The sequence below is a fragment of the Myotis daubentonii genome, chromosome 16 (genome assembly GCF_963259705.1).
Source record: "Myotis daubentonii chromosome 16, mMyoDau2.1, whole genome shotgun sequence".
Taxonomy (NCBI): Eukaryota; Metazoa; Chordata; class Mammalia; order Chiroptera; family Vespertilionidae; genus Myotis; species Myotis daubentonii.
The window spans coordinates 43,201,430-43,226,705 of NC_081855.1; the positions used below are offsets into that span (position 1 = coordinate 43,201,430).

General features: G+C 40.8%; 1 protein-coding gene and 1 pseudogene across 7 annotated transcripts in view; one reads left to right on the forward strand and one right to left on the reverse strand.

The window, feature by feature from the left end:
- Positions 1–64: 64 nt before the first annotated feature.
- The window catches only part of GPATCH8 (G-patch domain containing 8), an 81,082-nt gene continuing 55,870 nt past the window's right edge, over positions 65–25,276 (reverse strand). For all 7 annotated transcript variants that reach the window (XM_059670404.1, XM_059670410.1, XM_059670405.1 and 4 more), the window contains 2 exons: positions 9,369–9,499; positions 65–6,210 (listed from right to left, as the gene is read on the reverse strand). In XM_059670404.1, coding sequence (XP_059526387.1) covers positions 2,322–6,210; positions 9,369–9,499 — 4,020 coding nt within the window. In that variant the 3' untranslated portion in view covers positions 65–2,321. The remainder of the gene's footprint in view (positions 6,211–9,368; positions 9,500–25,276) is intronic.
- On the forward strand, positions 12,810–12,931 carry LOC132219458 (small Cajal body-specific RNA 24; annotated as a pseudogene).

The following is a 25,276-nucleotide window of genomic DNA, read 5'->3' on the forward strand; positions in this document are numbered from 1 at the left end:
GTAACCCGTAACTCCACCCTTTCCCAACTTGAATGGATGGGGCAACAATCACAACAGACTCTGCTAAGTTTCCACAAATCATTGGTTTATTAGAAAGTTCCTTTCCCTAATTTTACAGCATATATATCTCTATCATATGTGATAAAGTTAAATACAATCTGTTATGCTTGTAAGGAAGGATAGGCTATTTTGTTTTTCTTTACTTTTTTTAAAGTTTTAAAATCACTATTCTGAAAGTTAAAGAAAACTGCCCCCAGGAAGACAGAGGCAGCCAGAGTATGGCTCAATCTACAAGCTAATGGGAAGGGAAATAGCACAAAAATGTTAATACTGTATTATTTAAATTATTTACATGGGCTTCATGAAAGCAAAGAAAAATGAGTCCCTTCACGTCAAAGACATTTCATTTTTCCAGTGCTAGTTATCAAAAAAGTGATGCTTCTGAACCACATGAGGAGCACTAAACAGGTAGGAGGCTCAGTCAAGAGCCTTGTTTGTCCAGCACTTGCTTCTCATAAACTCAAAACCTTTTCCATTTGGGAATTCGAGAAGAAAGGCAGAACACAGAGCCTTGGCCCAGGTAAGTAGGGTTTGTTTTTCCTGTCAGGTGACCACCCAACCAATTCTAGCCACAGGAATAGGCAGGGAAATGCCAAACAGGGATCCGCTATTTACACTAAAGATGTAAATAGGGTCAGTGTGTTAATTAGGTCTGAAAACCTGGGTGAAAAGCAAGAAGAGGAAGAGGAATTGAGGTGGTTATTTCCTCTGGTAGGTGCCATGGTGTCACAGAAGAGAAAAGGAATCTTTACTGCTTAAGCTAAACTGGGCTGAAGGCATGGAAACTATGAAGCAAAAGAATTTGCAGTATCTATAAATGTGCTCATGTCCCAACAAGAGGAGGAAGAAAACAGAACTCTACCATCCCCCAGTCTACTTCTACTTGTTTCTAGCCAACCAAAAAGGCACATTAAAAAACAAAAAATTATCAGAGGAGGCTAAGTACTAGGAAGGCAAATGGACTGCCTAGAACAAGGCATCAGAAACCCCCAATCACTCTGAATCTCACTGCTTTCAAATAAAGCTCTTGAATGTTTTCCTCCTCTGTGGGGCCCACCTGTTTTTCTGTAAAAAACAAAAACAAAGCACATGAAGAAGACCACCATAACTGAGTATTCCTCTGAACCCCCAGCTGACTGATGCCCATTAGTTCAAACATCCCAGTGCTGGGGGCACCACTTAATGCAAATTACTGAACATTTTGTCCCAGCAAAAATGTTAAACAATGTTCCTTTTTTGCTCTGACATTTTTATAGTTCATAACTTCAAAAAAATACATGAGTTTGATAAAATATACATGCTTAGTCATTTTTGCATCTAGCAGAAAACAAATACTTTATTTTTTGCTTTCATCTTATAACCTTTAGTTTCTTAATTCAACTAGGCAAACATATTTACACAAAGCCACCAGAACAAGGATCACTTAAAGAGCTAGATGTAAAAAATATTATTGCAGTATACTACAAATATGGAACCTTTTTTATGAGCTACAAAAAGCAGCATTTGCGTTTATAGAGTTCAGTGCAATTTTTTTACGTTAAAAAAATCCTATAAATTAAGAAGGAAACATCAACATGACAGAAGAAAATACACCCTTCAGACATACAAGCTCCTCCCTGGGAAAGCACACGAGAAACTGTGTTCCGCACAGCTTGTAATCATGATACGATCTTCTTTTCTGGGATAGTCCGATGTCTCTTCTGGGATGAGGGACACGAGGACATCAGTGCCAAACGTGTGGCTCTTTATGTGGGAAGTGGATCCAAAAACAGAGTAGCATCTGATTCCAGGTCTGACTCCCTTTCCACCTCACCCAGGGAACACAAGGTCACCAAGGGATGGTCAGACATTGGGAAGGCAGGATCAGATGGACAACCCGCCGGCCAGAGAGGAGAAAAATGTTTTAAAATTTATAGAAGGGAAGAGCAGAGGTTAAACAGTAGAGGGAGAAGGGGAGCATATAAACTTGACCATCTGGAAATGTTGCTGCAGAGGGGTGGGTAGCACTTACTAGTGTTTCCTCGTCTAGAAACACAGGAGGGGGAGAGATACAAGGAAAGGGGGGGGGGGGGGAAATCCCTGATAGTGAATCCAAAGCAAACCTCAAATCTAAAACCACCCCTGCAAGCCAAAACCCAATTCTTTGGCTATCAGACACTGCCCATCCCAGCTTCTACTTGCTGGTATTAATGGCTCAACACTCCCAAGGGAAGACTTACGGGTCACCTTCCCTGGTCCTACCTGGGCTCTCATCCCCCAACTCATGTGCCATGGCCAGGGGGGTGCTGCAGGTCCTGACCTGAGAAGATGGGGTGAAGAAGTGGGTGAAGGTGGAGGGCAGTGGCAGCTGCTGCAGCAGGCCGTGGGGCAAGGAGGGTAGGATAGAGGGCAGCATGTGGGACAGGGTGGAAGGTGAAGGGTCCAGGATGGATGGCTGAGGCAGGAATGATGTGAATGGGATGGCTAGCGAGAAAGGTGGCAGGGTGGCCAGGGATGATTGAGTGAGTGAGGTGGGATAAGGAAATGGGGGTCAGGTGGGGCTGGGGAATATGATGTACTTGGGCAAGTGGCTGGGGATGAGGGTGGGGGTGAATGCCAATGGCAGCAGCAGCTGCTGCAGCATGATGCTGTAGGATGGCATGCTGAACAGTTGTGATGGAGGTGGCAGAGGCTGTGGCCGGCTGCTGAATGTGGATGGGCTGCAGGGCTGGAGTGGCTGGGGCCAGGGCAGCAGAGGCTGGAAAGGCTTTTACTTGCTTGGCTAGAAGCTGCTGCTGGATGTGCTGCTGTGCAGCCTGCTGGAGTTTGCTGTACTTCTCCATCTCCTCGGGGGTGAAGGTGATGGGCTGGCTTTCCAGGGGGGCCAGGGAAGCATCCTCTGTCCCATCAGCTGACTCGATACTAGGCTCCCCACTGGGAGGTGCATAACTGGAGAAGTGCTCAAGTTCTGGCACTATTGGCAGCAGGCTAGATTCCACAGGGCCTGGTTGACTGCCACTATCCAAGGATTCTAGGGTGTCCCCATCGCTCGGGTCAGGGAGGTAGTTATGGGAGATGGTTGGGTCCCCAGGAAAGCAATCAGAGTGCACTGGGGTGCCTAGTGGAGCCACAGGGTGATTAGCAGTAGTAGCTTCTTCAGATTTTGGCTCTTCTGGAGGTGGGTCTGATAAGGGGCCAGCGGTTTCCTCTGAGGGGTACTGATGTCCAAATGGGGCATCACTATTCCCTGGAGGCCCTTCTTCTGTCTCTGACTGTTCTTGCTCTTCCCCTCTTTCTAAGCCAGACTCTTCACATTTCTTGGTGTTGGGCTTTCGGGTAGCTGGGAGTTTCCCTATCAGTGGAAGGACAGGCTTATTGCCAAGAGAGGGGGGGAGCTTGGGCCCAAAGTAACCTTGTGGGGGGTCCTTGAGCTTGAGCCCAGCTTTATTTGGGGTGGCCAGCACCTCCTCACTTACACTGAGTTTCCTCTCCACTTTCCTTGACTGGATCTTCTCCAGTAGAAGTTTGGCAGTGAGAGAGTTCTTATCTTCAGGGCTGCAGTCACTCTCTGATCCCCTTCCTGTGCTAACACTGCTGTTCTGGGAGGGTAGGCCTGTCCCTTTACTATCATCTCCTCTGCCATCTTCCTTTTTCTCATGGCCTTCTCCCCGACCTGATCGGAAATAATGAGGAGACTGGGAGCGGTAGATTTTGGAGCGAATGAAGTCTCGACGACCAGAACGCCTCTCCTCAGGGCTCTCATGACCCCATGATCCTTTCCTGGAGCCTGATCTTTGGGAAGGGCTTCTGGTGCTGCGGCTGCGGTCCCGGCTATAGCTGCGGCTTCGCTGCCAGCTGTGGGCTGTGGTACTCCGGCTTCTCCGTTTGCTCCGGCTGCGGCTGCAGCTACTGCTGCGGCTGCGGCCCCGGGATCTTGACCGGTCTCTGGTATGACTCCGAGACCGGCTTCGGGACTGGCTGCAACTGAGGCTATAGTCATCGGAAGATGAATATTTGTGCCGTTTGGACCGGTGCTTGGAGCTGGTGTAGTCTGAGTCATCGGAGTCATGGGAGCGCTTTGAGTGCCTTCGTGATCGGTCACTGTAGTCACTATAGCTGTCATCAGAATAACTGTGCTGCCTGCTATAGCAGCTCTGGTCTGAAGAAGCCTCTGAGCTACTTGAGTAAGAACGCTGGGAGGAGCGGTGTGAGGAATGGCGCCGGCCAGACCTTGAGCGGCTATGGGAATGCTCACTGCCCGAGTCTTCCTCTTCCTCCTCCTCCTCCTCCTCCTCACTGTATTGGGATGGAGACTTCTGGTGCAGCCGGCGTGATGAAACATCATCACTATCCTCATCTCCACTGCTGGGTCGACTCCGATGGCTGGACCGGCTGCTCCGTTTGGTGCTAGCTCTTCGCTGGCAGGATGAAGCTGGAGGTTCACCTTTATGTTTCCTCCCACCATGATCTTGAGAGCTGCCACCACCTCCACTTTCATCCTTTTTGCCACTGCTCCCTTCTTCACCTGGGAGGGATCTCCGCTGGGAATCATCTTGGGCTCGCCGCCGTCTTCTTGGTGGAGCAGGGCTACCACTCCCAGGGGGTTCTGGTTTGGGTCCCCGTTCGGAATCTGCCGGGGCTGACTTATTCTTCTTCCGTTTTCGTTTCTTGCGCTTCTTAGACTTCTCCCCAGACTCAACCTTAGAGCTTTTGTCTTCTGGGTCAGCCTTGTGTTTCCGTTTGTGTTTGTTGGATTTTTTGTGCTTCTTTTTCTTTTTGTGTCGGTGGGACTTCCCAGATCGTTCCTTCTTGCTAGGAAGGCTTCTCCCTGTGTCTTCTGTTTCTGATCCATGGCTGCCACCAGGCTCCTGCTTATTCGGGCCGCGACAGGAAGATCCTGAAGCAGGTGCATCTATTCTATCTCCTGAGGAATGTTCTACTTTCTCTCCTCCTTCCTTGCTTTTATTTGGCTCACCAGGATCAAGGCCGTGGAGATGGTCCTTGGAGGAGCCTCCTATGTCCTTTGGTTTTTCTGTCCCTTTAGCTCTGGCATCTTTGTTCCTTGAAAGTTTAAAGTCAAAGTATAAAGGGTTACAACTGTATGAAATGGAGGGTTCTGCCTTGGTGAAAATTAATAGTTCTGATGGCCACTGGAGGGCAGTGCTTTCATCTTTGCTCAAAACTGGAAAGAAGGGGCCAGTAGGATGTTTGGGTCCCTCACGGCTTTCTTTTCCTGGTGGGGTGGTATGAGAGGTTTCTTTAGAAGGGTTAGGCTCACACATCTGAATACCTGAAGACTTCTGACTCTCTAAACTCTGCTCACTTATGTCCCCTCCTGAAGCCTTCTTGGTTTCAGCTCTGCTTCCAGGTTCTGAGGGCTCAGCCACACTGGTTTCCGCCTGCTGCTCCGAGACCTCACTAACAGTCTTTTCTGCTCCTTGGCTTGCTGCCACCTTGCTTAAGCGTTTAGGCTTGGGAGAATTGCTTTTTTTGCTCTCTAGGGCATTCTTTGGGTGTGTATTATCACCACCTTCCATTTGTTCGCTAGCTCTCATAAAGAGGAGGAAGGGAAAATTAGGTTTTACTTTGCAGTGTGCTGGGGGGATGTAGTGGTAATACTCTGGCTCTGTTGCCCCAGCTCCTTCTTCTCGCTTCATTCTTTTTAACTTAGATAATGTTGAGGCAAGGGACCCTCCATCCTGAGGGTCTTCGTCCTCTTTTTTGCCATCGAGATTACTACTAGCATCAGAGTCTCCCACCTTCTGCAGTCCTTGGTCAGACCCCTTCTCATCAGCTTTTGTTCCATCTTCAGAAGTTCCTTCCTCTGCGTGGTCCTTGAAAACTGATGCTATTGATTCGAGTTTGACAGGAGCCTTCTTGGCAAAAGAAAATGACACTCCCAATTTTTGCAACGGGGTACCCAGATTATTCTTAATGCCAAAGCTGACACCTTGGGAGACTAACCCAGGAGCCTGCGACAGTCCAGTGGTATTAGTGATTTGTACTGCAGTGAAAGGGCCTCCTTTATCTGTGGAGCATTCAGATCCTAGTCCACAAGTGGCAGGGACACTCATGCCACTATTTGTAGCTGATTCATCCTTATCATCATCTCCACCTTCTTCATCTACAGCCACTGTGGTTGGTCTGAACATAGGACCACTTCCAGGTGCACTACACATTGGTTTAGAAAAATAAAAAACAAATGAACAACAAAAAAAAACAGGTTTAGGAGTACATTTCATGCTTCCTCTAAAATACCTCATGTTCTATCATTCTTTACAGGTAGGTCTAAAAGACACTGAGTGGTGGTCATTCCCTAGCCTTGTGTTAATAAAGGGAACTCTCTCACTGAGGTGAGGCAAAATCTCATACTGTTAATCTATCAAGCTACATTTCTAAAACTAGACAGTTACTACTATTTCTTCCTAAGGTATCTAAAATTAAAATATTTTATCATTATCATCTGGTAAAGTCTACCCATCCTGTATCCATGCTCATTTCTTACTGTATCATCCTACCCATCAGTATGTTATCAAATGTATGGCTGAACATCTATTCACAAGGTTCTATTCAGCTAAAAAAACAACACCCTAATTTTCTCTGCTTTCAAATTTCATTTTTTTTAAATGTGCATGTTCTCTGAGTTAAATATTATCAGAACCTCCAAAGTGCTACTACTCTATGGTGGTCTGTGGCTAGTATGTCTGTTTTAGAAATGAAGGGTCTGTGCCTATTTCCCGGGCCCCACATCTAAGCATTTACTTAAAAAAATTTTTTTTTTTTTTTAAAAAAGTTGATTTCAGAGAGGAAGGGAGCAGGAGAGAGAGAAACATTAATGATAAGAGCGAATCATTGATTAGCTGCCTACTGCACGCCCCCCTTGGGGACTGACCCCACAACCTGGGCATGTGCCTTGACGGGGAACTGAACATTAAACTGCCCTCCTGGTTCATGGATCAATGCTCAACCACGGAGCCACACCGGCCAGCTGCTTTGGCTTTGATTCTTTCTGGGCATTACATACAACGATCATGATACTACTAAGGACTTTCTCAGGTTTGAAAACAGGAACATTGAGGAGCCTCAAAGCCAACATTTTAAAACCCTGTATGCTGGAAATTTTTATAGTATGTGAACTATAAAGGCATCTCTCAAGCTAAATTGAAGAACTAAGAGCATTAGATATCTATTTTAAGTCCTCGTTATCTGAACTCTACCTACTAGCTGTCTTAAATTCAGGAATCAAATATATTTGGATAATGTGGTATCCCTTACTATCTGAAGATAGGAACCCAACAGATGTGGATAGCAATAGATACTTACACTGTGTCACAAAACCTACCACACAGCAAAGAAAACCTCAAACTGAATAAAAAGGGACTTATTTTGATATTTGCTTAGTCTTTGCCATGTTACTTCAGTAATATTTACTTACTATGGGGTCATGCATTACTCCTAGGACAATTAAATATCTGATGAGGGTTCAAAACTTTCTTTTATTCTCCCAAGAGATTACTCAGTCATTGTTTAGCTGTTTGTAAAAAACTGAGGAAAGTCACCTCTGAAGAAAAACATGTATTAAAAAACGTCCTGAACTAGAAAGTGGTCTGTTATATATTTTTTAAGGAGGTACCCTTGCAACATGTACAAGAGGAATTGTTTTACTACATAAAGAGCTGCCAAAGAAGAAATCTATAGACAGTTTAACTCAACACTAGGGCTCAGGTCAATTCTGTTTCAAAACTTACACTAATATGTGTTTTCTCCCTTCCTCTGTCTCCAAAACATAAGAGAAGTAAATAAGTAAAACAGGATCCAGAGACAAAAATAAACCTAGTAAGTCCAGGAATGAGGCTGTAAACTTTTTTTTTTTTTTTAAATATATTTTATTGATTTTTTACAGAGAGGAAGGGAGAGAGATAGAGAGCTAGAAACATCGATGAGAGAGAAACATCGATCAGCCGCCTCCTGCACATCTCCCACTGGGGATGTGCCCGCAACCCAGGTACATGCCCCTGACCGGAATCGAACCCAGGACCCTTCAGTCCGCAGGCCGACGCTCTATCCACTGAGCCAAACCGGTTTCGGCGAGGCTGTAAACTTTTAATAGGAGCAATCAGTTTATCTTTTAACTGTAACCAGTTCCTTCCTTTGGTCCTGGTCAACCATTAAAAATAAACATGGGGCCCTAGCTGGTTTGGCTCAGTGGGCAGAGTGTTGGTCTGCGCACTGAAGGGCCCTGGGTTCAATTCTGGTCAAGGGCACAGGCCTAGGTTGTGGGCTCAATCCCTAGTGGGGGAGGGCAGGAGGCAGCCAATCAATGATTCAGTGATTCTCTCCCATCATTGATGTTTCTATCTTTCTCTCCCTTCCACTCTGAAATCAATAAAAATGTATTTTAAAAAACAAACAAACATGGGGCCCAGCCAGTGTGGCTCAGTGGTTGAGCATTGATCCATGAACCAGGAGGGCAGTTTTATGTTTCTATCTCTCTCTCCCCCTCTCCCTTCCTCTCTCTGATATCAATTAAAAATAAAAAAAATAAAAACAAAACAAGCACGGGTGGGGGGGGGGTAGAGGAGGTTATATGGGGGATAAATGATGATGGAAAAAAATAACAAAATAAAGGGAGAAAAAAATCAACTCAACCCAAACCAAACCAACAAACATTTGGGGGGGGGGGGTGGTCTAGTCCTTCTAATTGCGCATATATCTCACAAATCTTCCGATGCTTAAAGACTGGGTCCCCAAAGTCTAATTGCTTAGAAATTCAGCCTTAAGTGGAAAAAATTTCACCGAAGGCAAAATACCAGCTCCAAACTGTTAAGCAGGAACCTCAGAGCATTCCCTAGGTTTCATAGTGTTTAGTACTAACTTATAGTACTTAAAAGGCATTTACTACACTTGAATCTGTGCTGCGGTGCTTTTTGGTTATAAAATAATAATGTAACAAATGTGCTTTTCTACATAAGAATGAATGTCGGAGATAGGAACAATAATAGTGTATAATTTATTGAGCATAATTTATATGTACTAAGCACTTTTAATGTAATAACTTAATCACTCTTCACAACTATAGAGATTAGACTGTTATTACCATCTCCATCTTATAGATAAGAAAACTGAGGCATAGAGGTTAGATTATTTAAGGTCACACAGATTGTAGAATATGGCCTCAGATGAGCATCTTCTTAATCAGTATATCATACTCTAAGTATCGACATGCTTTTAGGTTGAAAGAGGGAATCTATTAAAAACTTAAGCATTATAATTCTTAAATCTTAAGGATTATAATTATTCATAGACTCTCTGAGAGAAAATGTCCTCACCATTCAGCTTGTTTTCTTTGCTCTGCCAACTCATGGAGACGCCGAAGGGCTTTTTCCTGTTTCTTCTCATCCTTGCGGGATCTTGAAGAAACATTTCGAGCAAACTCTCTCTGCTTGAGATCTTTCAATCTCTGGGGTAACAAAAGAAGGGAACAGAGGGTGGGTGATTTAGAGTAACTTGGGGATCCTGAAAACAAGGCCTTTAAAATTTACCCTCAATCAACGGTTATAGTGCTAGTGTAGAATAAATTGTTATACTCTCTTCTGGTAATAGAAAACACAATGGCTGATTACTTTGGGTAACACACTTGTAGTATCTGCATTTCTAATTAAGACAGCATACCATTTGCTTTATTGGGAAAACTTAAATGATGTCAGAAGCAATGAGCAAATTTTAGAACACTAGGAAGAAAGAAAAGGGACTATTTAATCACCTGCTCTTCCAGGATGCAAAACCAGACAAATAGAACATGAGATAAATTGTAATAACACAAGCCAAAGAAAACAGAAAGGGGTTAAACTAGTACAGAAAGTTACCCAGGTGTAAGATCTTAAAAAGCAATGTACAGCTTACATGGGGAGGTTATTTGAATCAGAACTAACAAATAGAAAGCATACTTTTATTTCACCATAAAAAGGTGCTATTATTTCTTTTTAGCATGAACAGTTTTCCTGTGACTATCAAACAAACCGTTTTCCAATGCTACTAGCATGTTCGGAGCTCACCAGTTCGACCATGTTTCATCCGGTCATTCTGGTGAAATTAGACAGTAATATGTGTAGCTTTTCATTGCTTCATAGCCCTGAGAGGAACATCCAGGGGATGAGAAGGGAGAATAGAGATAAGTCAAAGAATTTATTACTTAAAATCCTAATAAAAGAATGGGTCTTTTATTCTCAGAAGCTATTATATATTTTTCCTTAAAACAAAAGAACAAGAACCAAAAAAGAACAGTGCTATGACACACTGGTAACAGAGTCCAGACATATCTATCTGCAATGAAGACAGAACTAAAATTATTTTTAACACACTAACATTAAAACCAAAAGAAACCAAAACACATACATTAGCCTATGTTTTTACCACAGCATTGGGAAAAAGAATTTGACCCAATATAAAGTGGACATTGCTTTGTGGAAAGTCATGATGTTCAACAGACAGAGGAATTTTCTTAGCTAGTATTTATGAAATGTGTTTTGAGTATTTTTGAATTGGGAAGGGCAAAGGGTGGAAAGACACACACAAAGAAAGATGTACAGCTAAAGACACTAGTAGAAAAACTCACTCTTGTGATCTGGGCTCCCAAATTAGAAGGATTTGCTTTCAATACATCAGCTGAAAATGTCACATCACAAAGAAAAAAAGTAAAATAAAACAAGAGTGGAAGAGAAAAAAAAAATAAAGCAAGCATTACTACACAAGCTCTCTTAGTGAATCTGCAAACTATTATACTGAACAATCAGGGACAAAGCCATCAACTCTAAAAGGGGTGGGAAGAAAGGAAGCTCCTGTACAACACATACATGTGTACGTTTACACAGACTTGACATAGTAACAATCCCTCCTATATAAATGGAAGTACTGCCTTTTTTTTTTTTTTTTTTTTAGGGAAAAAAATGGTTATAGAACTCAAGAAAGACCACTGCTGTCTAAAAGCAGTTAGTCTTATTTTCATTTACCTTGATTTTGAGGACGCTCAAGTAACCAACAGCTGGCAAAATTGTTTTACTGAGGCTAGTTGCCCAGAATTACGATTTTTATAAAAACCACTTTAAGATGGATGATCAACTATTTTAAATAAACATGGATTCCAATTTCCTCTTTCTGAAGAAAATGAAGCAGAGAGGAAGAGCCTGTCAGAACTATTATATGATTACTAGAGCCTGTCAGATCTAGTTGGTTTTTTCCCCTCCCCAAACACTTAACAGAATGAATGTATGCTTTTTTCACATCTGCTATTTTCTCTCAGCCACCCAATATGCCTGGAAAATCTACAGGTGTCTATTCATTTCCTTCCCTCTTACAAATATTTCATCACGTTTAGGAGTTATTTCAAACTATAGGACACTGTCTAAAAGAATGAGCATTTTGCCCTGGCCAGGTAGCTCAGTTGGTTAGAGCATTGTCCCAATATGCCAAGATTGAGGGTTCGATCCCTGGTCAGGGCACATATAAGAATCAACCAATAAATGCATAAGTAAGTGGGAAAACAAATCGATGTTTCTCTCTAAAGTAAAAATAAATAAAAGGATGAGCATTTTATCAAAGTCTGGAGTCTCCAGGATAAGTCAGACAGTGCATAGAGCCAATTATTCAGTAAGCCACTTCGTGTGACCTTGAAGTTGATGGGGATAGGACTATGTCCACATCATCCTGAAGATACTCTATCTCAAATTCCTACCACAACACAACTGGAGTAGGAAGGGAAGAAAATGAGATGCTGTCAATAAAAACAAATCCAAGTTGCATCATCTTCTATGCAAAGCTATCCTGGTACTATATAGGGTGCAGCAAATACTCCTATCACCTTTACTAACTTTATAGTCAAGTCTGAGGTCTCAAAAGTAGAATTGGGAAACCTAGGATTCTAACCCAAACCTTAGAGACAGGGCTTAGCAACTGCCTCAAACCCAAAATATATTGGAGGTCTCTTTCAGATAAGTGCATTCTGATAATAAAAATGAATTCCTAACTCAGTCTCTCCTTTCTACTCAAGGTCAAACTAAATGATCCCTCCCAAAGTCTCTACTGATCGCTCATAAGACAGGATTTTTCTTCTTTCTGAACTGTCTTATTAGCACTTTGTAGTAACACTCATCTAGCAACCAACATACTTTGCTCTGACTACACTTATTCCTACCTTTCAGAAAGGTTTATGTATAAAGTTTCAGAGTTGAAAAGTTGGGTTCTAATCCATTAATTACTAGCCAAGTGGTTTTACCTTTTTTGAACTCCAGTTCCCTCATCAGAAAAAGAGGGCTATCTAGCAGATTTATGAGATTGTCAAAATAAGTGTAAAGCACGTAGAATGTCAAAACTGCACAGTACTTACTGACTCTCCCCCTCATCTTTATTTGGGCAAGGACTAGGCTTATCTTTATAATCAACCTTGAAGTACACAGAGCAATACTAAGTCTACAAAAGGTTTAAGTAGTTGGTGAATAATTTGGCTTAAACATTGGATCCTTGACTTTTCCCCAAATAATTTTTTACCATATGTAGAAAATTTTGATTATGAAATGTTTTCATATCTCTAGTAGGGACATGATCAGGTTATATAATAAGGTTTTCCTAGTTATTACTCTCATATCATAAGGAGTTTCATTCTTTAGAGAATCAAAAAGTCTAAAATTTTAAGCCCTTTTTTTTCTGGACAGAACTGGGCCAAATGGCAAAAAATTTCCTAAATAAAAAGTAATTCTTATAAAAAGATACAAACCCCATTTTATTCAGTTTCTTCTTAAGGTGAAGAAAACTCTTTGTAAATGCCCTAAAGAAATATAGTCACTTTCTGTTCCCCTTTTGCAAGTAAAAAGGGTGAATCGTTCTACTACTGACAAAAAGAAAAAAAGAAAAAGAAAAAGCAAAGGAAAAAAAAAAGATACGAGACCCTAATTTAGAGTCAGGTTTTCCAAAGATGCCTATTTTATTCCAAAAGGCTACCAAGCCTGGCTCACTTGCCACTGAATATCCATATGAAATTCTCTCTGTGATTATACTTTTACTTTCCTCTTAAGTTTTAAAGAGAATTACAACTTCAGATAACTTCTTCAAGGTGAGACTAGAAAAGCAACACATCTATAAGAGAAGAGAAAGAGCTCATGGAAGGAGAACAAAATTATAGATGTGCCATCAACCCAAAACTCTTTTCAAAGGCTGAGCAAATTCTATATCATAAAGTTCAAGTTAGACTCTAAACTGGGACACAGTCTAATCTGAATGGTATAATTAATCATTTAAGCTTATTACAAAGCCAATATATAATATATGCCCTTAGCTCTAAAATTATGAAGTATACTTTCTGAAGAGTTGCTGATAAATTTGCTTATTTCTTGAACTATTAATGATTATTAATAAAAAGTTAAGCCAAATAACACATTTTTAGCTGGAAAATATTTGATTCAAGAAAAGGAGATGGACCCCATTCAAATGAAAAGTTTTGAAGATCCTGTTTTCCTGCAAAAAACCAATAGCATGTTTCCAAGTATACATTTGTGGCATAGAGCACAAAAGGAAGAAACATTTCTCATGGAGTCTGAATCACATGGTAGCTGGGGTTTCCACTAAATTTCTCAAAAAACCAGTAGAGGGAAGACCTTAACAAACAACCCAGTGCTTGGAATACCCATCTACATAATAACTATGGTTATTTGGGCTAAAGACCACTTCAAATGTAAATAACATTCCTGCTTTTTAAACACAGCTAAATAGCACTGTGTTGGCAGAAAAAAAAAGTCTATTTCAGAAATAAACTCCTGCTCCACTATCCAACTATAAACAAATTAAACCAGGGAAATTCGAATCTGGTAAATCTTACCAGGTTTTTAAAGTGGGTGATAAATTTGCCCTCATCATCAATAATGTGGAATATCAATAGCAAGGCATGGCACTGTATTTAAGTGGGGAATGAATGAGATAAAGATATTTCTATACAGCTTTCCCTAACAAAATATTAAGGTCTGAGTCTAATAAAATATTTTTTGTTATCTTTTGATGCTACTCTTCTTTCCTTTATCAAAACAAAATTTGATGCTATAAGTTTATTTTTTAAAAAATATATTTTATTGATTTTTTACAGAGAGGAAGGGAGAGAGATAGTTAGAAACATCGATGAGAGAGAAACATCGATCAGCTGCCTCTTGCACACTCCCCACAACCAAGGTACATGCCCTTGACTGGAATCGAACCCGGGACCTTTCAGTCCGCAGGCCGATGCTCTATCCACTGAGCCAAACCCGTTACGGCGATGCTATAAGTTTATTGAGTATACTTTACTAGGAATAAATCTTACACGTATTTTACACCTGTTATCTCAATTAAAAAAATAAAAACGATAGTTCCATGTGAAAAAAATTTCAGGCATCAAAAAATAGGCAGAGAATATTTCCTATTGCCACTTAAATTCCTATGTTCTAATATTTACTCAACTTTAAAGAGAAAACCTGATTTTGTCTCTTTAGGGTCAAAGGATTATCTTTCTCTTACTAGATAGCCACCCCTCTCCCCAGAACAGGGACTTCCTTTTTTACTAACCCTGCAATACACACACCATTGTCTATGGCACAAGAAATGCTCAATAAACGTTTATCAAATGTCCAGTTTTAAAATGAGTTGTTGGGAGAGGAAACATACACATATACTTTTTTGTATTATTTTTTGGTTATGAACAGAGATGGGAAACAGTGAGTAAAGAAGGGGTGGTTGTATGCACCTCAATCTCTCTTTCTGGCTAAGCATAATCTGGCCTTTTCTGACCCTCAACCACTCCCTTTCCTCTACATTAACAATCCTGCATACCCCAAATCCATGGCCTCCTCTCCCCACTGTTTCTTGCTTCACTCTTATAACATAACATTAATGTGGATTTTCTCTCCCAAATTGGAGTAATCATACTGTAGTTGTTACTTGGCCAGGCTATTCTGATTCAAGTCTGTGTTTGATGCCTCTGGATGAGACCATCCAGAACATCACTATGTGGTGAGAGAGGGAAAACACCAGGGGAGAACACAAAGTCTCAGCATTACAGTACGTAGAGAAGGAAGATTATAGTTAAATGATTAAGGAAGTCCAAATTACTAGATAGTAGATGTAAATTCTTTCTTTTAGCACATGCATATCAGTTAAGTGATGAAAATGAATTTTATTCAGTAACACAGAAAACCGAATGTTTGTAACAGAAAAAAACTAAACACTAATGCTGATTATAGATACTGAAAAAATCAGAGGGAAAAAGAAAAGTATACATTCTTTTAAGAGTAGTACTAATTAGTCATTTAGGGCAATACTTACATTTCATGCCCAGTTATTTTGTAACACTATGACTCTTAATATTATTTGGTGAATATCAAATTAATGCCACAAAAATCACTGTGTAATGCTTGCTTTGTTATGCTCAGGAATTCAGCAAAAGGCCTTAAACATACGGTATATTCTTTAATACCAGGTGTGCCTGCTTTATTTTACACACACACACACACACACACACACACACACACACACACTCTTAAGCTGGAAAAATGAGGTCTTAAAAATAATTTTATTGGAATATAATCCACATACCATAAAATTTACCCATTTAAAGTATAAAATAAGGTGGGAATAGTACGTCCCAAGTTGTGCCATCATCACCACTATCTAATTTTAGAACATTTCCATTACCTCAAAAGAAACCCCATGCTCATTAGCAGTCATTCCCAGTTGTCTCTTTCCACCCAGACCCTGGAAACCTAACCTACATTCCATATAGATTTGATTATTCTAGACATTTCATACAGATTAAATCATACAATATGGGCATCTTTATGACTGGCTCCTTTTACTTAGCATAATATTTGCAAGGTTTGTGCATAGTGGATTTCTCAGTAAGTCATTCCTTTTAATTGCTGAATAATATTCCATTGCAGGGATATATCACTTGTTTACCCATTCATCAGCTGATGGATATTTAGATTGTTTCTACTTTTTGGCTATTATGAATAACACAGCTATGGACAATCTTGTTACAAGTTTTTGTGTGGACATACATTTTCATTTCTATTGGGTATATACTGGCCATATGGTAACTTTATATTTAACATTTTGAGAAATTGCCAAACTGTTTTCCAACACTATTAACAATGTAGGAGAGTTCCAATTTCCCTATATCCTCTCCAACACTTGTTAATGTGTCTTTTTAATTTTAGACATCCCAGTACCTGTGAAATGGTATGCTATTGTGTTTTTGTAGATAATGAGGTTTTTAAAAAATATATATATATATATTTATTGATTTCAAAGAGAGATAGAAATATCAATGAGAGAGAATCATTGATCAGCCACCTCCTGCACGCCCCCTACTGGGGATCAAGCCCACAACCTGGGCATGTGCCCTTGCTGGAATCAAACCCGGGACCCTTCACTCCACAGGCTGACTCTCTATCCACTGAGCCAAACCAGCCAGGGCTGTGGATAATGAGTTTTAAGTATATCTACATAGCCCTCTAGGTCCTATCTGGAGGCAAAGATTTGCCCTCTATGTAAAATTTGAAGGATTATAATTCATAAGAGCTGCTTGAGCTCAAAGCAAATAGAATAGCAGCATCCCAGTTCAGAGCTCTTTTCAGCATTGTCATTCATAAACTCATTATTCCTTAAGATACTTTAACTTTTCTGACTATAATACAACATACAGCCTTAGCCTAGAATCTCCACCAGTGCAACAGTGTGATAAAAATATAAGCAGGTCCTTGAATAATGTAGTTTCATTATAAAGTTAATGAGAGGGAAAAAAGAAAAATTAATTCCCAGCATGGGTTACTGTCTGTAGTTTGCACATTCTCCCCATGTCTACGTGTTTTGTTTTGTTTTTTCTTTCTGGATACTCGTTTCCCCCCACACTATGATGAATTGGTGTGTCTACACACTGTCCCTATCTGAGTGAGTGTGAGGGTGTGTATGGGTGCACAGTGCAATGGAAAGATATCCTGTCTAGGGTGTATGCTGGCCTTGCTCCCTGAGCTGTTGGGAGAGGCTCTCATTACCTTCAAACCAGATTGAAAAACAATTATCTTCTTTGTTTTTTTTTCTTATATATTTTTATTGATTTTTTACAGAGAGGAAGGGAGAGAGATAGAGAGTCAGAAACATCGATAAGAGAGAAACATCGATCAGCCGCCTCCTGCACATCTCCCACCGGGGATGTGCCCCCAACCCAGGTACATGCCCTTGACCGGAATCGAACCTGGGACCTTTCAGTCCGCAGGCCGACGCTCTATCCACTGAGCCAAACCGGTTTCGGCTATCTTGTTTTTATTAATCTTTCTTAACTGTATGTATAGCTCTCACATTTATTTCAATGTTTAAGTTTGGTGGTATTTTTGTGACAAGAAATGTACTATAGGAACTTAGCTTGTTTATATTATAGTCTATGGTAAAACTGGTTTTGTTTTATGTTGTTTTGCTTAAGGTCTCAATTTCCAAGAACCTAAATAAGGTAAAATCATTTTTACTCAAATATGGATTGTGTGCCAAGATGAAGAACAGAGTGAGAGATACATAGTGAGAGAATACAGGATTTTACCAGCAACCTTAGCTCTCAAGAAGGTCTGTTTTAGGGTTATTTCTGCTCACAAGGCAGACAGCTTCCCTAAACAGATGCAGAGTTTTCCAAGGCTGTGATAGCTGGGTGTAAGACGTGTATTCCCAGCAAAAGTAGAAGTGGTAAGTAAGAAAAAACAAAACAAACAGGTGAAAAGCCTATGCATGCTCAATTTTTAGAAGACTGGCCAAAGGACGTAAATTCTTTTATTAAGCAAAACATTCCCAAAGAAAATGGCATCCAGAGTGGTACAAAGTATCACCGAACCTAAAACTTTAATCTCTCTGCTATAGGTTATTAAACTAAAACATGCTTATCCAGCCTGCGTGGCTCAGCAGTTGAGCACCAATCTATTAACCAGGAGGTAACAGTTTGATTCTCAGTCAGGGCACATGCCTGGGTTGCAGGCTAGATCCCCAGTGTGGGGTTATGCAGGAGGCAGCAGATCAGTGATTCTCTCTCATTACTGATGTTTCTATCTCTCTTTCTCCCTTCCCCTCTGCAATAAATAAATACATACATACATACATACATATATACATACATACATACATACATACAACCTCCCCCCCACAACTTATGACATCGTCAAGTTTTAAGATGTATACTTGTCTTCACAATTGCTTTGCTTTTCAAAGTAAAATCTCTTCAGAGGTAAACTGTGCTGATTAAGTCAACATTTATGAAGCTTTGGGATTCATAAGTACTATTAAATTTTCTTAATCTATTTCACATCTTTACAATAATTTATGGTTTTCTAAGGATAAACATTCTATAAAGACCCAAAATATAGAGTACCTATGGAATATCTTCATTGGTATATGATCTTAGTGGTTTTGCTACTTTCTATTTTAGCTTTAAAATCACCTTCTCTTGCCTTGGTTTTTTGTTTTGTTCCCTCCCACCCCCAATTGAAGATCAAAGTACCACTGAAAGAGGAACCCAGTCCATATTTATTTAGAGCTGCAGTGGCTTGCCAGAGGTACAACTAGTTTTGATGTGCTTTTGTTCCTGATGTCATATGTGCCAAGTATACAGAGGACTGAATGCAGTAAAATATCTTGAAAGGCAAAAATCCAACCGGGAAACAATGAGACTTCAAGTGGAAAGTGACCCCCTCCAAAGTTGAATGAAATCTGTAAGTGATCATTTCTTTCATGATCACCATGACATTTCTCAGAAAATATTTAAAGTCATAACTTATTTCATTCTGTAATGAGAAAAACTCTAAATTTCTGGTCCTTAATAATACACATTACTGGGTACTGAAGTAGTCAACTAAAAGTATGCAATGCTATCAAAAAGTTATTGTAACAGTTTAGACCAAGTTAACTAAATCATATAGTAATATGTTCTATTACAATTTAGAATCAAGAAGTTACTGATGATTGCTGTAGGCTTAATTTGTTTTAGTTCAGCTATTTAAAGCTCAGGAAACCACTGCTTTTACAGCTAAAACAGACCTTCGTATTAAATAAGATTTCAGTCTTTTCAAAAAATGTAAAAAATTATCAGGGTTTTCACAATGAAGTTATTTAGCTGAAAGCACTCTTTCCTCTGACCGAGATATTGATTCTACAAGTTAAAGGAATTTTCTTAAAGCTGCTTTATAATACCAGATTTTGATAACTGGACGAGACTACCACTGATGGTTATGAAATTGCAAGAAAGTTAGACCCAACGCTAAGGCAGCTTTTCAGTGTGCTACTTTCCCAGTATCAATTAGAACGTGTGGGAGCTTCTGTGTTGACAGGAGGGAAAGATTAGGTCACAAACTCAAATGTTTAGAGGAATTTGGCAAGTGATATAATGAGTCACACAAGTTGACATAAGAGGAAAGATGAAGTGGAAACCAGAGTTAATTGGAGAGTTAGTGCATATGCATGCCTTTTTGATGAGATAGCAACTACTAGTTTTAGCCAGCTGTTACGTTGAAATGTATAACTAATGTTCTCAGATATCTTAATTTTTCAAAATAAGCCAAAGCCTGAATTATATGTCTCATTATTATTTATTTTTACTTCTAAAAGATACTTTTATTGATTTCAGAGAGGAAAGGAAAGGAAGAGAGTGTTAGAAACATCAATGATGAGAGAGAATCATTGATCGGCTGCCTACTGCACGAACCCCTCTAGGAATTGAGCCCACAATCCGGGCATGTGCCCTGACTGGGAATCGATCTGTGTCATCCTGGATCACAGGTTAATGAGCAACCACTGAGCCACACTGGCCGGGTTATAGTCTCATTTTTAAAAACTGGGAACCAAGTGAAATTAAAGCGGAAAAAACTACCCTCACAAGGGCCACACAAAAGACATCTGTGGAATAATTTATGGTCTCTGGTTTATCTAGTAGAGCAGCGGTTCTCAACCTGTGGGTCGCGACCCCTTTGGCGGTTGAACGATCCTTTCACAGGAGTAGCCTAAGACCACCCTGCATATCAGATATTTACATTACGATTCATAACAGTAGCAACATTACAGTTATGAAGTAGCAACGAAAATAATTTCTTTTTAAAAATATATTTTATTGATTTTCCACAGAGAGGAAGGGAGAGAGATAGTCAGAAACATCGATGAGAGAGAAACATCGATCAGCTGCTTCCTGCACACCCCCCACTGGGGATGTGCCCACAACCAAGGTACATGCCCTTGACAGGAATCGAACCTGGGACCCTTCAGTCCACAGGCCGACACTCTATCCACTGAGGCAAACCGATCAGGCGACGAAAATAATTTTTTTAAAAAATATATTTTATTGACTTTTTACAGAGAGGAAGGGAGAGGGATGGAGAGTTAGAAACATTGATGAGAGAGAGAAACATCGATCAGCTGACTCCTGCACACTCCCTACTGGTTATGTGCCCGCAACTAAGGTACATGCCCTTGGCCGGAATCAAACCTGGGATCCTTGAGTCCGCAGGCCGATGCTCTATCCACTGAGCCAAACCGGTTAGGGCACGAAAATAATTTTATGGTTGGGTCACAACATGAGAAACTGTATTTAAAGGGCCAGAAGGTTGAGAACCACTGTACTAGAGGCTAGTGAGGAGACCCTTAGTGGCACAAATAAGAGAGTAAGATCGAAAAAATCCTGAGTAGGTAACTAGGCACCAAGAAAGAAAAGCAAAACAACAACAAAAATAAGGCACTGACTGTTGCTGTGCTGCTGTAAATTTACCTCTGGGGGGAAAAATGTTCTTTGGAGTTTGAAATTTAAGCCATTTGAAAACTAAAGAAAATGGTTTCTATTGTCATATCAATTAGCATACGTGTTTTTATTTATTTTTAAGTCTTTTTTTTTAAGTATATATTTTTATTAATTTCAGAGAAGGTAGAGGGAGAGAGAGAGAGAAACATCAATGATGAGAATCATTCATCGGCTACCTCCTGCATGCCCCCTACTGGGGATCGAGCCTGCAACCCAGGCATGTGCCCTTGACCGGAATCTAACCTGGGACCCTCCAGTCCGCAGGCGGATGCTCTATCCACTGAGCCAAATCGGCTAGGGCCAGATGTGTTTTTTTTAAAAAAGATATGCAAAATAATTAAAGAGGCAGGGAGGTAGAGATGGAAAAATGTTTAGTTCCAAAGCCAACTTTAACTTAAGTTAACAAAGGTAGAAGATATCTTCTAATACTTACTGAGCACTCAGGCATATCAGAATCAACTTACAATATAAAAAAGGAATCACTGGGTTATCTCTTGAAGAATGGAAAGGCATATCCTTTAAGACCTCAAAATGTATTGAAATGATTACTTTAAAATATGGGTTAAACTGTTGAAAAAAGCCAAAATATCCAATTAGCTTTTTCATCTTTGAAGATCAAGCTGGGTCTTGATATTTGTGTATTAATGACTTCCTTCACAAAATGCCTTAGAAAATTTGACGAAAAACTAGTGACTAGTGAGAGGCAAGACAAAACAAAAACCCCACAAATGAGGGTGACTCCGTAGCCCCCTTTTGAGAGATTATTTGTGCTTAATGAAGATATGGGCATGTTCAGAATCCTGCCCATCCTAAAAATTTTTAACGGTGAAAATTTGATGGAAGATGCAAACTAGGGATTACTAGCATAGGGTTGAATGTACTTACCTGTTATCTCAGATTCATAATAATCCTGTGTGCCTTCCTGGAAGACAAGACAGGGTGTCTTTATGATTTTAAAGCATAAATTTGGAAAATGGTAGGTCCATTTGTATGGTAAGTTCATGTCCATCAAAGAGGAATAATAAATAGGACCTACCTCTCGTAGGGGTTATTTAACTGTGTTGTATCACAGTCAATTAAAGGCTCCTTAGAAATTTTATGTTACATATTTTATTGATTTCTGAGAGGAAGGGAGAGAGATAGGAGAGATAGAAACATCAATGTTTAAAGAGAAAGAATCACTGATTGGCTGCCTCCTGCACACCCCCTCCTGGGGGTTGAGCCCACAACCCAGGCATGTGTTCTTGAACTAAATAGAACTCGGGACCCTTCAGTCCACAGGCTGACGCTCTATGCATGGAGCCAAACCAGCTAGAGCTCCTTAGAAATTTTAAGTGGAGGGAAGATTGTAACAATACAAAAATTTAGTGCCGTGTGTTTTTCTGTTTCTATATTTATAGTATTCTGTTTCAAGATTCTACCACTTCCAATAAGACAGCAGTATAAAGAAAGATGAAAAAGCCTATATTTCAACCAAATAAAGAATATGCCACCAAAAATAAACAAAATTAACAAAATCATACATCTTTTTAAAAATTTCTTTTTTAAAAATATATATTTTTATTGATTTCATTAATATCAGAGAGGAAAGGAGAGGGAGAGAAACAGAAACATCATTGATGAGAGAGAATCATGGATCAGCTGCCTCCTGCACGCCCCTAGTGGGGATCGAGCTTGTGACCCAGGCATGTGCCCCTGATCAGAATTGAACCCAGGACCCCTCAGGCTACAGGCCGACACTCTAGTGAGCCAAACCATCCAGGGCTCTTTTTTTTTACACCTTACATATGCTTTTGATCAAGGTGGAAGAATAAGCTAACATGCGTTGAACATTAATTACACCAGCTAAAAATTTTCACCCCCAGACCAGAGATCATACTTATCTACACTAATAAAAGACAAAGATGCTAACTGACCATACCTTCGCTATGCCCTAAGCCACGCCCACCAGCCAATCAGAGTGACTATATGCAAATTAACCCAGCCAAGATGGCGGCCGGCAGCCACAGAGCTGAAGCAAGCAGGAGGCTTGGTTGCCCGGGGGGTTGGAGGAAGCCAAGCTTTCCCCCTGCTCTGAGCCAACTGTGGCCTCTGCTCATGGCAACAAAGTTTCAATTATAGAAGACAAATAAATCCCAGATACCTACTTCCAGCCAGCCTCCACTGGGAGCTTGGGTGGTTGTGGCCAGCCTGCAAACAGCCATCAGCCCCTCACCCAGGCTGGCCAGGCACCTCAGCAGGACCCCCCACCCTGAAGGGGCTGTGGCCAGCCTGCAAACGGCCATCAGCCCCTCACCCAGGATGGCCATGCACCCCAGGGCGGACTCCCACCCTGATGGGGCTGTGACCAGCCTGCAAACAGCCATCAGCCCCTCACCCAGGCTGGCCAGGCACCCCAGTGGGGATCCCCACCCTGAAGAGGCTGTGGCCAGCCTGCAAACAGCCATCAGCCACTCACCCAGGATGGCCACACCCTCATGGGGTGAGGGTCCCCGCTGGGGGGCTTGGCCAGCCTACAAACTGCCATTAGCTACTCTCCCAGGCTGGCCAGGCACCCCAAAGGGGACCCCCACACTGAGGGGCTGTGGCAAGCCTACAAACAGCCATCAGCCCCTCACCAGGCTGGCCAGGCACTCCTATATAATAAAAGGGTAATATGCAAATTGACCCTAAAAGGAGAACGACTGGGAAAGACTGGTTACTATGACACACACTGACCACCAGGGGGCAGATGCTCAATGCAGGAGCTGCCCCCTGGTGGTCAGTGTGCTCCCACAGGGGGAGCTCTACTCAGCCACAAGCCAGGCTAACAGCTGCCAGTACAGCGGTGGTGGCAGGAGCCTCTCCTGCCTCCTCAGCAGCTCTAAGGATATCCGACTGCAGCTTAGTCCTGCTCCCCGCTGGCAAGTGGACATCCCCCGAGGGCTCCCAGGCTGCCAGAGGGATGTCTGACTGCCAGCTTAAGCCCAGTCCCCATGGGAGCGGGCCTAAGCCAGCAGCAGGTGGTCATCCCCCAAGGGGTCCCAGACTGCAAGAGGGCACAGGCCAGGCTGAAGGACTCCCCTCAAGTGCACAAATTTTTGTGCACTGGGCCTCTAGTCTATATATATAAAAGCCTAATATGCAAAGTGTCCCCTCAGGAGTTCTACCGACCAGGAGTTTGATCGTGTGCTATGATGTGTACTGACCACCAGGCGGCGGTGTGGAACAAAGGAAGGTCCTGGCTGGCAGCTGGCAGCCACTAGGTACCCTACCTGTGTAGGAATTTCATGCACTGAGCTTCTAGTACTCTATATTAATGGATAAGGTAGTCCATAAATTCTCTGTAAGAAATCCTTAATTTTGTATTTTCATTTTGATGATATAGTAAAAAGAGTAATAAATGAATATTTGAGATAATCTAAATGAGCACTTTATAAATATTGATAACTGGGGAGTTAAAATGATAGAGATTTGTTTGTACCAAGCAAAGGTCAAATGATATCACAAAACCATATATATTTGAAAGTTTTTAATCTCCCTAATAGAATAGGTTTCTCAACCTCAACACTGCTGATTGACATTTTGGGCCAGGTAATTCTTGGTTGCAAGGAACTTTTTTGTGCATTGTAGGATGTTTAACAGCACCCTTGGCCTCCACCACTAGATGACAGTAACCCTGTGCCCCTAGTTGTGATAATAAAGAATGTCTCCAGACATTGCCAAGTATCCCCTGGGGGACAAAATCTCCCACTGCAATAGGAAAAGTGGTGAGAGAACTGAGTCAAACCAAAGTGCACAGAAGAATAAACAGGTCAAATTTAAATGAACCAGAACTGTAGCAATCTCTACTTCTCTCAAGTTGAAAGAAATACCACTAAAACATTATCATCCATCATATTAATGTTGTCAATGTGAATTTTATTAGTTCTACATTTAATAGTAAATCCATTTGTTTAGCTTTTGCTTTGATGGATTTCCCCCTTAAAAGGCAAGTATACGCATTATTCAAATTTGAATTACATTTTTCCTGGTTTATTCTTTTATAATTAAAACTTTACTCAAGAGACTTCTCATCAATTAAAATATAACTTTTCTAAATGTCCACTTGGTCCCTAACGTTTCTTCTGGAATGTTTTTGACTAATCACAGAGACTACTTAATTGAAGAAATTTTCAAGAGCCCAAAAAGGTAAATATATAATTAGGCATAAAATGTCTTTCTTAAATCCATAAAAAATAACCCCAAAGTTTGAATTATATATACACTGAAAAGCTGCAAAAGTTACTAAGTATTATTCACTATTGCATTCTTCTTTCTTGGCAGATCATTCTTTAAAGTAGTAAGGCAACTGCCAATATATCTTGCCCATATACAGGGTGGAATAAAAGCAGGTTTACAGTCGTTCATATGGGAAATAAT